Genomic DNA, 16,240 nt, shown 5'->3' on the forward strand with positions numbered 1-16,240 from the left:
GCCGAAACAGCCGCGCTGGTGACCGTGGAGCACCTCTGCCCGGGAATTTCCTAGTCTGTGGGCAATAAAAACACGGCGTCCACTCACCCTCTGCGCTTTCACTGGGAGCTACAATCCTGAGCTGTTCCTAAACGGCCATCTTCTGCATTCAGTTTTTAAAATAAATTAGACTTTCTGACATTTATTCTAGCAAAAATAATATTCCAAGTTAGAAAAAAAATTCATTGGCTTCGCATTTTAACTTTTTAATTGTGTATATTTAACTACATTAAGATAATTGTCATATTTCAACAAATGAAGGCTTTTTCTGTAAGCTATTTTCAAAATTCTAGATTCTGGTCCATATACTCCTTTTAACAATTTGGAATGACTTGCTAGTCAGCATTTGTATTATTGGAACCAACTGAAACTATTCTACGAATAAGCAAGATTATAAACCTTGCTTGGTTTGTGACAAATGACTATTTGGAGCTAAAAGACTCAAAACAAAGTACTTGCTTTTTCTACAGTTTATATTAGACTATAGGAACTCTTAGGTCAGCCTGGAGTCGTAGGTCAGGAGCAGCCAGTTCATGAAATTTAGTGATGCTAACTGCCTTCCACATATGAGTAGATGACTATATTAAGGGAATTTCCCTCAGTGTCAGTGAGGAAGACAGCCAAAAAGGGCTGTCTATTTTAAGAAACAATACAATTGTTAAAGAATGGATACTCCCCAAAATGGAATTTCAGGAAAATGTGGATGAACAATCTTGCTGAAGGCTGCCAAAATGATTTATTGCATCCTGAGATTTATTCACACATATATAGACTGCATACAGATAATGCATCAACTTTATCTTTTAATTGCAGGCTGTTTTGTTGCAAAACCCATTGAAATTAGTGATAACATATAACAAAGTATCTCTGTCATTGTTTTGATATTTTAGGAATTATCTTAAAAAGAAATCTAATAGTTTATATCGATTAGGCAAAAAATTCAATTAATATTTCTGAAAAAATACACATTGAATTTTTAAAATTATTGTTGCTTACTATATGACACCAGTGCCTTTTCATGTAAAAAAATGTGAATTCCGTATTAAAATATCAAGAGTAGTTCAACGAAATGTTATAAAATAATATTTTCTTTAAAAATATTTGAGTACTTCATCCATTTTACTTAAATTATTAAATTTGTGTGCATAATGGTGTTCATAATATTTTATTATCCTTAACGACCAGAGGACTAGTAGTGCTGTCTCCTTTTTTATTTCTGCTATTGGTAATTTGTGACTTTTCTTTCCCTTTATTTCTTGGTTACCCTGGCTAAGGTCATATCAAATTTATTAATCTTTTCAAAGAAACACTTTTAGTTTTACTGATTTATTCTATTTTTTCCTGTTTTCAGCTTTGTGGATTTCTTCTCTAATATTTATTTTCTTTCTTCTGCTTATTTTAGATTTAATCGGCTCTACTTCTCTAGATTCCTAAAATGAAAAGTTAGATTACTGATTTTAGTAGCAGGAATGGGGTGGAAATGCATACTTTGTCTTATCCAGAAACGGAAAACTTACCAATTTTCAATAGCTTTCATTTATGAATGTTTAAAATGTTATAATGCATTACTATACAGTGGTACTTAGTTATATTTTCTAAAATATATGCATCATTATTTTTGTTTTGTCTTTGCCTGAGTGTCCACAAAACGGAGCCTGATACAAGAGCTGCATGTGAGTAGTTTATTTGGCAAGTGGTTTTAGTGAGTCAGAATGAGAAAAATTAGTGGTGAAATAAAGAAAGAAGAAAATTCAAACACGGTTGTGTTATTAAATTGGACATCACTACAGGCAGGTAATTCTCAATCTTATAGGAGAGAAGTTGTTATCCACTTTTGTTAGGATGAATAACTACTATGGGTGCAGTGCATTCAATGTGGAACCATGTAGCTAGATGGTGTCTTTGACGGAAGGTATAGAATTGAGGGCAGAGCATCAGATGTTGCTCTTGCAAAGATATATATTCAGCTGCGACAGTAGTTTGATCACCTTTGGCAAGAGCAAACCAATGCTGTTGAGCTCATGCTTAGGCTTAATCCCTGCCACCAAGACAATTCATGGATCTATGTGTCAGAAATAAGATAACTTAGGAAAGAAGTTGTTTGACATTCCTGGCATGTGTCATTAGATCCACTTGGTTGTTGAGTGCCTTCTCTATAGTCAGTTCTCTTGCATGGTCATTAATAATGAGGCACAGAGATACATATGATTTGTTTCCATTTCCATAATTCCATCTATTATTATTTTTTTATTTCTAAACCTTCTCATTCCAAGACTCAGACACACCAGCCAAGTTGTTCTCCACAGTTCAGGAAACAACTTCAGGCCACTACTCCCTTTGTAAAGGGAAGTAGCAGATGTACTGTTCACAGCTTTGCCAACTAAGAGTTTCTCCTTCAACACTAATCTTTAGGGCTACTCCAGCTGAAGCTAAAGTGTAGAAGCAGGACATTTACAGCTATCTGCAATGCTGACATCTGTGCATTCAGCTTGATGTTTTTCTCTTCCATTAGTTGGTCATAGATAACCTCCTGCCCCATGGTCATAGAAGTGTTTTGAGAGGGGTCATTATTGCAACAATGGTCAATGTCGTGGCGGTTTTATGTAATCTGCTGATTTATTGGTGCCTTCTCACACTGGATCTCATATATGGCATTTCTATCATGAAGTGGATTGCTGTTTACCCTGTCAGACCTTATCACTTTGTGAATCTTAATGTACAGCTTATTTATGATGGGCAGCTTATGTCATATTGTCACTTGCTATCTCTTGATTAGGCACTCCATTCCTTTTATGCCTTAATAGCATATGAGGATATGTTTTTAAATGGCAAGTAGTTTACAGGAGATACGGGTTTTCTTCCGGACCTCAGAATTCTGTGTTATAGCACCCATATGATGGTTAGATACTCCATTCTTAATCACCATAGATACCTTAAACATTATGAGTTATGCTGAGTCATATGGCTTGAGTAACAGGGCAACTTGCACTGCAGATCTGCAAACTTGGTGGGGAACCATAATTTTCCACTGCAGCTGCTAACATCAGACTTTGACTTGCCAGGACACATCTTTTATTTTTGTATAAAAGAAATAATACATCGGCCAGCCAGCTATCTGTACATCTAGCCCTAGAATACTACTATCTATAAGGCATTGTCACAGCTTCTGACATTTCTGTCTGCCAAGTTAGCCGGACTCCACTCTGACCTTGTTTTCCATTATAGTAATGATACCTACAATGCCCCTGAGGTTTTATACTGTCACCTGGGCCCTACCATTTTGGAATCTTATTATCTCCATTGCAACATAGTTTATATCCAACCATGGTTGGCAGAGGAGAGCCAACATCAAGCTTCTAAAAATGGTTAGCATTCCTTCTCATCAACACATTCCCTTTCGAAATGTCTTCTCCACCCTTTTAGGGAAAGTAGTTCACAGATAGGTCGTCTTGTCTCACCCAGTATGTCACTTCTAATATTGACACTTCATTTGACCTTCTCACCAATTCATCAGTACTCTGGCAAGAAAGTTCGAGTGGGCTGTCATGGTCCAAGCTTAAAGATGACACCCCAGCAGTATATTAGGCCAGCTCCAAGTCAGTAAAATCTGAATCACAGATGTGTGATCCCATGCCAATAAGTTCTCCCCTATGATTGCATATTCTGCTCCCTTTCCTTGCTAGTTTTACAACCTCAAAATCCATTCCAACATATAATTATCCTAGTTGATAATGTATATTAGCCAGTTCCTGTGCTTCCTTCCAAATATAAGATATTTTCCACCTGTTTAGAGATTTTACCTTGTTCCTTGTGCTGCGATAACACCTTACCTTTGGCATGGGTTGGAAGCAATTAAAAATATCAATGCTGGATATTAAAACAAGCAATTTCTTTGGAGGTAGGTGTCTTAGATGAAGTTATTGTCCTGTCTCCAGGAACAGGGAGGCTGCTCTCCAACAGGATGGGGGCTGATCTGCTAGGCTGAGGGTGGAGGGGATTGATTCTTATCTCAGCTATTACCAGATTCATGGTTTTATTCTTTCCTTATCAAGATATCTCTATATGTATGTATGTATGTATCTAAATCTGTAAACATTACGTTTGTGGTGTTCTTGCAGCTCTATAGACCTGGGCCAGATTAGAATCTGGGCCTGATATTCAGCAGTCTGCCTTATGACTAGAAAAGATAAGGGTTTCCTTAACCCAGTGGGTTAGGGTGGATAACAAGTCAGGCTCCCCAATCAGATACACAAAACTACATTAGAGATCCAGGTTAGGGCAATCTTAGAGTTGCCTTAACAACTGCTCAGGCTGAAAGGGATCTGAGTCCACAGTGAGTTGGAAGCCAAATTGATCCACTTTCACATCTCAAATGCAATTCAATGATTCATTCAAAGAGGAGAAAAGATGCATGCTTGAGGGATTCCTCCCTCACTTCAATACGCCCCAAGATAAATGACATCTCAAGAGGTATCAGTCTTTACCACAAACCTAACAGACGCTCAGAAACTCACAAATATGAGAAAACTTGGGCTCTGGGTTTCAAGTACAGGCAGTCAGTGCACATGTTTAATCAATATTTCTCACTATAATGATGTAGTACATCCTAGTCATCTTAGAAATTTCATTTTCATCTGGGTCACAGAAGTAACATCTCCTTTCTATGGCACCTGAAATCTACCCTCAGAGGAGAGCTTTAGCCACAGATCACTTGCTCTCCTGACTCAAAACACTATGAATGACTCAATGAGGTAATAAAGAAAATATTTGAACCAGGAGACAGCTCCACTGAGAGACCTAAAGATGGGTATTATATTGGAATAAGAGACACAATATTACTGATATGGTTTTCTGTGTCCTCACCCAAATCTCATTTTTAATTCTCATGTGTTGTGGGAGGGACCCAGTGGGAGATAATTGAATCATGGAGGGAAGTCTTCCCAATGCTGTTCTCATGATAGTGAATAAATCTAATGAGATCTGATCTTTTTATAAACAGGAGCTCCCCTGCAGGAGTTCTCTCATTGCCCGCTGCTATCTATGCAGGAAAAAGTGGTTTCCTGGGACAGGCCCAGGGTCCTCGTGCTGTGTGCAGTGCTGGTGCCCTGTGTCCCAGCCACTCCTCCTTACTCCTCCTTGCCTTCTGCCATGATTATGAGGTTCCCCACAGCCATGTGGAACTGTAAGTCCATTAAACCTCTTTCTTTTGTAAATTGCCCAGTCTCTGGTACGTCTTTATTAGCTGTGTGAAAACAGACTACTACAGTAAATTGGTAACAGTGGAGTGGGCGCTGCTGCCGATACCTGAAAATGTGGATGCAACTTTGGAACTGGATAACAGGCAGATGTTGGAACAGTTTGGAGGGCTCAGAAGAAGAGAGGAAAATGTGGGGAAGTTTGAAACTCCCTAGACTTGTTGAATGGTTTTGACTAAAATGCTGATAATAATATGAACAATGAAATCCAGGCTGTGGTCTCAAATAGAGATGAGGAACTTGTTCAGAATTGGAGCAAAGGTTACTCTTGCTATGATTTAGCAAAGAGACTGGTGGCATTTTGCCCCTGCCCTAGAGATTTGTGGAACCTTGAACTTGAGAGGGATGATTTAGGGTGTCTGGCAGAAGAAATTTCTAACCAGCAAAGCATTCAAGATGTGACTTGGGTGCTGTTGAAGGCATTCCATTTACAAGGAAAGCAGAGCATAAAAGTTCAGAAAATTTGCCGCCAGACAATGCAATAAAAAAGAAAATTCCGTTTTCTGAGGAGAAATTCAAGCCAGCTACAGAAATTTGCATAAGTAATGAGGAGCAGAATGTTAATCCCCAAGACAATGGGGAAAATGTCTCCAGGACAAGTCAGAGGTCTTTACAGCAGCCACTCCTATCACAGGCCCAGAGGCTTAGGAGGCAAAAGTGGTTTCCTGGGCCAGGCCCAGGGTCCCCACGCTTTGTGCAGTGCTGGCGCCCTTCATCCCAGCCACTCCAGCTGTTGCTGAAAGGGGCCAACATAGCGCTCACACCATGGCTTCAGAGGATGCAAACCTCAAGCCTTGGCAGCTTCCATGTGGTGTTGAGACTGCCAGTACACAGAAGTCAAGAATTAGGGTTTTGGAACCATCCCCTAGATTTCATAGGGTGTATGGAAATGCCTGGATGCCTAGGTAGAAGTTTGCTGCAGGGGTGGGGCTCTCATGGAGAACATTTGCTAGGGCAGTGCAGAAGGGAAATGTGGGGTCAGAGCCCCAACACAGAGTCCCTATTGGGGCACCACCTAGTGGAGCCATGAGAAGAGGGCCACTGTCCTCCAGACCCCAGAATGGTAGATCCACTAATAGTTTGCACCGTCCACCTGGAAAAGCTTCAGACACTCAACCCCAGCCCATAAAAGCAACCAGGACTGTTGTTATGTGCTCCAAAGCCACAGGGGTAGAGCTGCCCAAGACCATGGGAACAAACCTCTTACATCAGCGTGACCTGGATATGAGGCATGGAGTCAGAAGAGATCATTTTGGAGTTTTAAGGTTTGACTGCCCTGCTGGATTTCAGACTTGCATGGGGCCTACCACCCTTTTTTGGGGGTCAAATTCTCCCATTTGGAATAGTTGTATTTACTCAATGCCTATACCCTATTGTATCTAGGGAGTAACTAACTTGCTTTTGATTTCATAAGCTTGTCGCGGAAGGAACTTGCCTTGTCTCAGATGAAACATTGGACTGTGGACTTTTGAGTTAATGATGAAATGAGTTAAGACTTTGGAGGACTGTTGGGAAGGCATAATTGATTTTGAAATGTAAGGGCCTGAGATTTGGGAGGGGCCAGGGGTGAAATGATATGGATTGGCTGTGTCCCAACCCAAATCTCATCTTGAATTCCCATGTGTTGTGGGAGGGACCCAGTGGGAGATAATTCAATCAATCATTGGGGGATGTGTTTCCCGTGCTGTTCTCATGATACTAAGTCTCACGAAGTCTGATCATTTTCTAAAAAGGAACTCCCCTACACGAGTTCTCTCTCTCTGCCTGCTATCATCCATGTAATATGTGACTTGCTCCTCCTTCCCTTCTGCCATAATTGTGAGGCCCCACCCAGCGATGTGGAACTTTAAGTCCATTAAACCTCTTTCTTTTGTAAATTGCCCAGTCTCTGGTATATCTTTATCAGCAGTGTGAAAATGGACTAATACAATTATAGAACAAATAAAGTATGTTTTATCGAGGGTATAAAATCCACATATAGTGTGATGATGGTTTGTTATAAATTACATCTTACGGCAATGAGGAAGGTATGTGGATTGACAGAGGCTGTATGTCCAAGAATTCTTTTTTTTTTTTTTTTTTTTTAGCCAGGGTCCAGAGAAGGTTTTGTGGGACATGCAGCTTATAAAATGTGGTAGGCTCTCTATTAAAGTAATACAAAATCATCATTAAAGGGAATAATTATTTAGAAGATAACTTATAGCAAGTGTTAAAACGATGGTAATTACAACAATAAAAATTCCAAACAAATCATACATATGTAGACATTTTGTGTGTGTGTGTGTGTGTGTGTGTGTGTAATAATTCTGGAGAAACACCACTTATGTAGCTGCACAATTTCAAGTAGAATGAAGTAAAAATTTAAGGTGAGTAATATAATGCTTTTATTGAAAATCAAAACACCAAACTCCTGCAAACTTTACATAAACAGATAGCCATGTGAATGTATAACAAACCCAAGAGTGACTATTGTCTAGCAGGTAAAAATGCAGACAGCTTCACATTAAGCTCTTAGAATTTCCTTTCACAGCAAGTTTCTAAAATAAACTAACTTTTCTAACATTTATTCTCACAAAAATATATTTCAAGTTAGAATAAACAACAACTGGCTTCAGACTTTTAATTGTGTATATTTAACCATACTAAGAAAATTATCATATTTAGCCAAATGGAGGCTTTTTCTGTGATCTATTTCCAAATTCTCAGATTCTGGTCCATCTATTCCTTGAAGCAGTTTGGAATGACTTGTCAGTTGGCATTTATATTGAAACTAATCTACAAATAAACCATTTTGATAAAGCTTGCTTGGTTTGAGACGACTATGTATTTGGAGATAAAAGACTCAGAACAAACTGCCTGCTTTTTCTACAGTTTATATCGAATGAGATGGGCACTTAAGCAGTCAGCCTGGTTTCATAGGTCTAGAGTGGCCAGGCTGTAAATACAATAAGTCTAGCTGCCTTCCATATGTGGTCAGACAGCTATATTAAGAAGATCCACTCACTGTTAGTTATGAAGATAGCCAGGAGCCTGATTTAAGGAACTATTCAGCCATTGAAGGACAGACACTCCCAAAAATGAAATTTCAGGGAAGTGTAGATTGAACAATCTTGTTCAAGGCTGCCAAAATTATTTTCTGCATGTCAAGATGTTATTCACACACATAAAGACTACATGCAGATAATCTTCATTTTTGAATTTCAAGTTGTTTTAATGCAAAAGCAAGTATAATTATAATATATAGCAAAGCAAATCTATCTTTGGTTCTATATATCAGATAACTTTTTGCAAAAATAAATAGACATGGCAAGAAAAATAATTCAACTATCTTAAGGGAAAACCCAATATTTTATACAAAATAAGCAAAGAATATAGAAATGATGTTTCTTTTAGACTTTTTCTAATTATCTTGCTTAATATCTAACACTAGTGCAATTTTAACATTAAAATATTTGTGCACAATATATTTAACAATACAGCATGGACTCAAAACTGTCATAAAACAAAATAGTACTTTCCCTTCAAAATCATTTAGGAATTATGCTTTCTAAAAATGTACGAGAAAGTAGAACTGCTGAAACGCGTTGACAAAATTAACTTTGAAGAAGCGCAAGAAAAGGAAATAAAGATGTAGTTATAATCACAGATTCTAGAAATCTCAAAAAAAAAGTGAACACATTATCCATTCTCCCATTTGCAGACTTTTTTTTAAAACTAGTATCTATGAGAGCTTCCTGTCATGGTTTCAACTTTCAGCACATTTAATGAGCTTGATTTGCTGGTGGTTTTCGTCTCTTTCCATATATGATTTTTGCATCAAATAATTCTCTTTCCCTGTAGCCTAGACATGGTCCTTTTAGATACTTTGCTTCTGCTGCCTTGTAATCTAACCCATCAACAACAGAAATTGAACAAATAATTGCTTCTGGCAGAAGAACTTCTAGAATAAATTTAATTTTATCATCTTTTATCCAAGTTGGCATTCTTTGCTCTATCTGACTGTAGACTTCTTGTAAATATTTCACCACCGCATCCAACTGATCTTCATCCTCAAAGTATGTTTCAATACAGGGTGTGAACCTGCTTGCATTCAAAAATGATTTCAGCCATCTGGATCCTTTTGTGCCATTTACAATGGCCAGAAGATGGTCCTCTGTTCCCTTTTCATTCACAATGAAGTCCACTAGGTTCTTATTGGCTCGGACCCGAGCAGACTTCATCCGGTCAGGGAGAATTTTCTGGAAGGACATTTTCTTGGTCTGGGAAGTCACAGCCAACCGTTCCCTGGCATCTTCATTATGCAGTTTAGGAAATTTGTTCCTGAAAGTATCCTGTTTGATTTCTTTCCTAACTGGGTAACTAATATCAGCAGCAAAATACTCAAGCAAAGAGCCTGTGAAAGAACCACAACCTATTCTAACTCTGTAGTCACAAATCAGTGAGATGCACCAGTCAATACTTTCACTATAATCCTTCCTGGCTTTGTCCACTAGTGCTTGTTTCTCTTTACAATCAAATTTCTTCAATCTTCTAAAATTTACTCTAATGCCTTTCTTTTCAGAATTCATGTTTGCCTCAACAAAAAGCACACTTGCTTTCCTCTCTTTTCGTCTGATACTTTTTATCACTGCTGGCCAAAATGGATATTTCTGATATTTAAACCAGACTATCATTCCTGTTTCAAATGGACGTGTCTCATAATGTAAAATGAAGCGTGGAAGTTCTTCTTCTTCCTCATCATCATCTAATAGAGAAAGATTAATGCGACTTGAGGCTTGACCTTCTTCCTCAAGTTCTTCAAAATCCAGTCTCTGAAAATTTCTTTCACTATTCCTAAGAAGTGAATAATCCAAGACAAGGTTAGAGGCATTAAGTGAAACCTGGCATTCCCATGAACAACTCTCGGGGCATGCTGCAGCCTCCATCTCTGATTCCACAGAAGGTTGATTCTGGCTGGTACCTAAGCATGGATTTGAGGGACCCTCTCCAGGATCCTCAATATTTTCTGAGAAGGTAGAGCACTCAGAGGGAACAGCCAGGGTCTCTCGGCAGGTATCCTGGCTCTCTTCTTTCAAAGCTTTGGGCACAGTAAGGATATCTGATGGCAAAAGTGGTACACACTTTTCATCTTTAACACACTCACTTTCCCCTTTGACTACAGAATGCACAGACATAACTGCTGAAATATCAATCTTATCCTTGTCCTCTTTTTCATCATTATCTTCTGAAAGTGAAGAGAAAGTCTCACAGCAGCTAGAGTTTTCTAATGACTTTGTTTCCATTTCACTTGGAATAGTACTGACCATTGTGTGCTCTTGCGATTTAACATCATACAGGGAATCATCACTTTCTGAAGATGCCAACAAGCATGCTGAGTTTTCACTTTCCTCAAGACACTCTTGTAAGTTGCCTTCATCCTTCCGATATTTTTTATGAGGGGGTGAATCGGACACTTTTTGTGATACATTTTGAGACAGCATAGTGGTCTCCTCTTCATCTGAAGTGCTTGCTTGACTCAAATTTGTTCCCTCATTTAGAATATCCAGAGCCACTTTTAGTGATCTTCCATAGGCAGTTTCCTCTGTAGGTGGAGCACTGGCCTCTGACTGTAGTGCTAATGAGGTGGCAATGGCTTCAATTTGAGATTTATTTAGGATCTTTGTTTCCATGCTGTCTACATTAATTTTTTCATTTAGTGAGAGTATTTGAACTTCTAGAGAAAGTGTCTTTTTTCTCTTACTGTTTGATGAAGTTTCAGAACTGGACAAAACTTTTGCTGGCCATAACTGGTCTTTCCACTTGCACAGGACATATTCAGACTCCATTATGATTTATTTTGTGTGCCAAGGGTTATTACCAAAGGTTGAGGTGGCTGTCTGTCTTTGTCACTGCTAACGCAAGTCCTACCCAAAACAATACTCTTAACAAAGTCTCTTTTGTCTTATGACTAGAAAAGGTTTACTGCTGACCTTTTCTCCACCTCAATTTTCCAAGGATGCTTGAACACGTTGTTTGAATAGGACGATACTGGAAGATACTGAAATAGGGAAAAGGAAAAGAAGAAAAGTGTAAACAAATACAATTATCTTGCCAAAACAGGAGGTGAGCAATTACAAATGGAGAAGAAATAAAAGAAAGAATATTGCTCAGTGGGGCATGAGACAGAAGAGGAAAATTCAGCATAATATAAGGTTGGGGGGATAAAAACTGGAAAAGTTGTTTTATAATACATCAAATTCAAGAACTTTCCCTCATTATTGAACATGCTTACTAAGGAGTGAATGTACGCACATGGCAGCAGAGATGAGAGAGTTTGTGATGGGATGTCAGAAACTCTATTATGTAATTACATACTTTGGTACTTTTGTGTCCCTAATGTGATACCTATAGCAATGGGCCTCCAAACTTAACCCGTGTCAGAATCATCCAGAGGACTTACATTTCTAGGCCTCATAGTAAGAGTTTTATTCAGAAGGTTTGACGTGAGCTCCAAAGTTTGTATTTCTAAAACATTCTCAAGTGCATCTAAGGATACATGTTTATGAAGAACACTTTGAGGAGCAGTGTTCTAGTTGAAAACACACCTTTATAATTTTTAAGCTGCAAGTGCTCCACTGTTCACCTGAAGCAGGCAAACAAAGACAACAGGGTCTATATCTCCTAGACCCAGACAAAAATACAATGACCCTTCTAAAACCATAAGCTTAGAAGGCAGAGATTCAGAATGGCTGCTATGACAACTTCTTGGATAGGATAGTTAAAAAGGATTAACAGTTGCCATTGGCCTGAACCTCAGGGAGACACCTGAATAGCCTCTTTGGTGATTTTTTCATAATGGCTTAAAAAGTAAGATTCTTTCCGAAAACTAGAAGTTATGACTTTTAATTATAAAGTGTCATGGCTGCACAACAGGGAGCAAAATAAATTGTACCCCAAATTCTCAACTTAACATGATTCTAACATGAAATATGGCTTTTAATTTAAAATCCTATGATGGTTGTAGAGGAGGGGCCAAAATACATTATTGTCCAAGTTCTCAACATGTTTTTACTGTGAAATGATTTGTGAAATAGGAAGTCTTACCCACTGTCACGTGGATCCTGATGGGTCTGGTCCTGTGGTCCAGCTGTCTTGATTCTCACTCCAACTGCTTGTCCAGCAGGTCCTTTATCCAGCTAGGCACTTCTGGGTTGCACTGTTTTTCTGGGGCTCAGCTGGCATCACATGCAGATTGCCCAGGTCATGTGCATCTCAGATATTAACCCAGGCTGTCCAAAAGGAAGGCAGAGAATAAAACCAATGAAATGGGAAAGGTGTAAAGAATTTTCTCTACCTAAACTCTAACAGGTATGTCATTCTAAAACAGTAATGAGGCAAAAATCTCATTCCTGATGTAGATGCCATGTTTCTTTTCCTTCTTCTTTTTATAATTTGAAATGCTATCGGGGATAAATTTATGCTTTTTAGTTTATGTTGAAATCATCTCTCAGGAAAGCATGGTGGAGTGGAGATAGACAAAAAAGAAGTAACTATTGTCTTATGTCTACTGTGAGTCAGACTGTAGATTTTGTTTGAATGCTCACATCAGTTACCATGTGGAATTCTTCTTCTTTATAGATAAAATCTTTTTCAATGGAGTTGCAATTACATGCTGTCTCATAGTTTACTAATACAAAATAGTTTCGTTGCTTTGTTTGTCTACTCCATAACAATGGTTAGCTGGAGAAAATTTAGAAAATCTGTCAGGTGCCCTCTTATGATGACAACCAGAACTGCTTATGAGTTGAAGGCGACTTCACTCACTATTAGATCTTCTTTCCATCCTTATGGGATAAGGATGGAAACTACATCCAGCCAGCCAGGAGCCTTCTCAGGCATCTAGAATTTTCTATGTTAAATTTAAAGGTTTTGTTGTGTGGAATTCTAACCAGATCATAATGTCTTCAACTACAGTGTTTCTGATTATGAAAACATCCAGAAGCTTATTAAAAATTGTGAAGATGCAGAAAGATATATGCAAAAGAAAGTACAACTCTAGACAAATAATCACTATGAATATTTTCTATATATATATCCCACATTTTTTACATATAAAGATGAATGTATCACATTTGAAACCAGCTTCAGATCCCACTCAAGAGCATAGCTTGAACATCATTCACATATTTTCCACGATTTGCTATAAATTACTTTAAATGAAGTTTTCTCCCAAATTTGTTGCATTTTATCTCAATATTTCCCTGAAGATGTAACAAAATCCAAATATATATTAATAATTTCCAAAAGGAGAAAATGGTAAAGCCATCCCTGTGTCTACAACTATGCAAGTAATCCTGTTAACACTTTCACAGTTACGTTTTTTCTGATTTGGTTGTAGTAACATACATAGGTATACTAACATACATATTTATTCTTAAGTGAGAACATATAGTATGTGCTATTCTATAATTTTTTTCACCTTATACTGTTTTTCAGACATTTGCCAAATGCATGGTATTTCATTGTATAGATGTACCATGCCATGTAATATTTTCAAAACTGTGTATAGAAATAAACCAAATCTTCTGTTTCTCACTCTTAAACTTAAATGATACAGAAAATGGTTCTTCCTGCCCACACTGGTATCTGTGATGTGAAAGAATAAACTGCAGGGAGGACACATGCAGGCATGTAGTTGAGACAACAACTATGCTACCCACTTGATCAGGTCCAGGAAAATTTCTATTATTGGCAAAAGACAAGGGGGATATGGGAATGTGTCTGTGTGTATCTATGTGTGTTTACATGTTTGAAACAAAATGCATATGCCGTTTCAGCTTCATTTTTCTTTCATGATTATAAAAATAGTCACTGAGAAATCTACTCTGAAGATGCTGAAATAGGTAAAAAATAATATTAAAATGGTGACCTGATCATACAGAAATGCTGTTAACTTGATATATTATTTTCTTCCAGATTTTAAAAACCACATATATACATGCATATATTATGTGAAAGTAACTTCACTCAACTACATATTTGATCCCTTTTCCATGCTTATGTACATGTGACACATATAGTCTTTTAATGTATCAATCAACTTATAGATGTATTCCCCCCATGCTGAAAAATACTTCTAAGTTATTTTTCTGTGCAAATTAATAAATGTCTAAACATCCAAACTATAACAGACTGTCTAGCAATATAAACAGGGAATGCCAAGTCAATAAATTAGCATGAACGGCCATGCTGCACTGAAGCCTTAATTTAGAGGCAGTAATCTGATCACCTCTTCTCCCACTGTGGACTTGTAAAGCATTGGAAGATACAAAAATTCCAGAGGATTAACTCCTTCAAAATGCCAGCAATTCTCAAAACCACACACCTTTCCCACCACTCTAAGACTGCCAGCTCTATTTTTCTAAACTTTAGGATCCCGAAAAGTCACTAGAAAATAACTAGCTTTAAGGTAGCCATTACCTTGAAGCTTCTTGTCAGCTGCAGCCTGGTAAAATGCAGCTCCTCCACTCTAAGACTGGCCAGGCATAGCTCCCTTCCTAGTGGCCCAGAGGAGGGTCCGCCCCCGGGGTGTATGAAGACCTGAAAGTCCCTGCCTGGATCAGAGGAGGAAGAATTGCCAAGAGAAACCGCTGAAGTGCTGAACTGCAGGAATGTTCCCTTTTAAAAAAACTTTTAAGTGAAATGCCAACAAGTGTGCTTAGTTTCTATTCAAATCCTTAGGGTGTGTGATTTCTTGAAGAAAAGAGGTAGTGAATCACTTTATCATATAATAAAAACCCAGTTACTAATATTCCTTACGTTATTTTTTTTCTTGCCATCTCTGGCATCTTACCCCTGTAGGTGAATTTTTAAACCCAGCTGGTCAAACTCCATTAAAATAGACCACTAAGGATATCAATTTGGATTACACAAAAACTGTACATTATTTGAGGGAGACTTTAATTCTTTATAATTCTTTTTTTTTTTTTTTTCTGTTTTCAGGACATGGTATGTCTCTACTTGTATTCATTCTTCTCTTAAAACTTTCAGGAAAGTTGCAGAGATGTCTTCACATACATGATTATTTCTGGCTAGATGTTGAAATCATTGGCTTAACAGGAAAGCACCCATTTCATATGCCCTCATCATTAATTGACAATTCTGTTTCTTGTGTTTTGTTGTTTTTACTTGCGTGATTCAATGAGGGGAATTAATTTCTTAAAATTTATGTCTTTATTTACATGTCTGAAATAGATTTTGCATATTCTGTTCATCAAAATTCTATGTTAAATTTAAATATAGCTTTCTGATTTAACTCAGAAAGTAAATTTTAATTATCACTAGTGATAACTGGGGAATAAAGTATTTTTTTAGCATCTGTATCATATAATATTACTCATATATAATAATTACAATTTTAACATTCGCCTTTATATAAGCATTAATATTAAAATAAAATACCAATAAATCACTGAGAGCCATCTTTAAGCTGGTGTATTACTGGGGACTCTAATAATTAGAGTATATAATGCTTTGTGCTATAAACAACCCCTAAATCTCAGAGATTCAATATCCTAAAAGTTTATTTTGCTGATGTCAAGGTTCAATATAAGGCATCAGTGGCCAAAAAGGGGCACGGTTCTCTGTTTTAAACAGTCATTAAGAGACCCAACCTTCTTCTATCCTGTGGCTCTACCATGTCCTTGGGTCTTGCATTCCTTCATTAAATTCTTTGCATCTAGCTAACAGCCTAAACAAGAGGGAAGATAGAGAGTCATACGGAAGGTTTTAGCAGTCATGTCTGGCAAACATCACTTCCAGTTAACAGTCCACTAGCCAGAACTTAGGCATGGAGCCCCAACAGCCATACTGGCTGGGGAATGTAATCTCCCTGTGACCCCAGGAGAAAAATGAGACAGAGGTTGACAAACATGTAGCGTTCTCTCTGCCACAAGAAATTTTGCCTT

At 37.8% G+C, this 16,240-nt stretch overlaps 1 protein-coding gene across 1 annotated transcript in view; it reads right to left on the reverse strand.

Annotated features, from left to right (window-relative positions):
- Window positions 1-8,992: 8,992 nt before the first annotated feature.
- PWWP3B (PWWP domain containing 3B) overlaps window positions 8,993-16,240 on the reverse strand; it is a 26,192-nt gene continuing 18,944 nt past the window's right edge. The window contains exons 4-5 of the mRNA XM_017518674.2: window positions 12,378-12,562; window positions 8,993-11,331 (exon numbers count right to left, since the gene is read on the reverse strand). Of these exons, the coding sequence (XP_017374163.1) occupies window positions 9,056-11,119 (2,064 nt within the window). The 5' untranslated portion in view covers window positions 11,120-11,331; window positions 12,378-12,562 and the 3' untranslated portion in view covers window positions 8,993-9,055. The remainder of the gene's footprint in view (window positions 11,332-12,377; window positions 12,563-16,240) is intronic.

The sequence above is a fragment of the Cebus imitator genome, unplaced genomic scaffold, assembly GCF_001604975.1.
Source record: "Cebus imitator isolate Cc_AM_T3 unplaced genomic scaffold, Cebus_imitator-1.0 Scaffold696, whole genome shotgun sequence".
NCBI classification, from domain to species: domain Eukaryota; kingdom Metazoa; phylum Chordata; class Mammalia; order Primates; family Cebidae; genus Cebus; species Cebus imitator.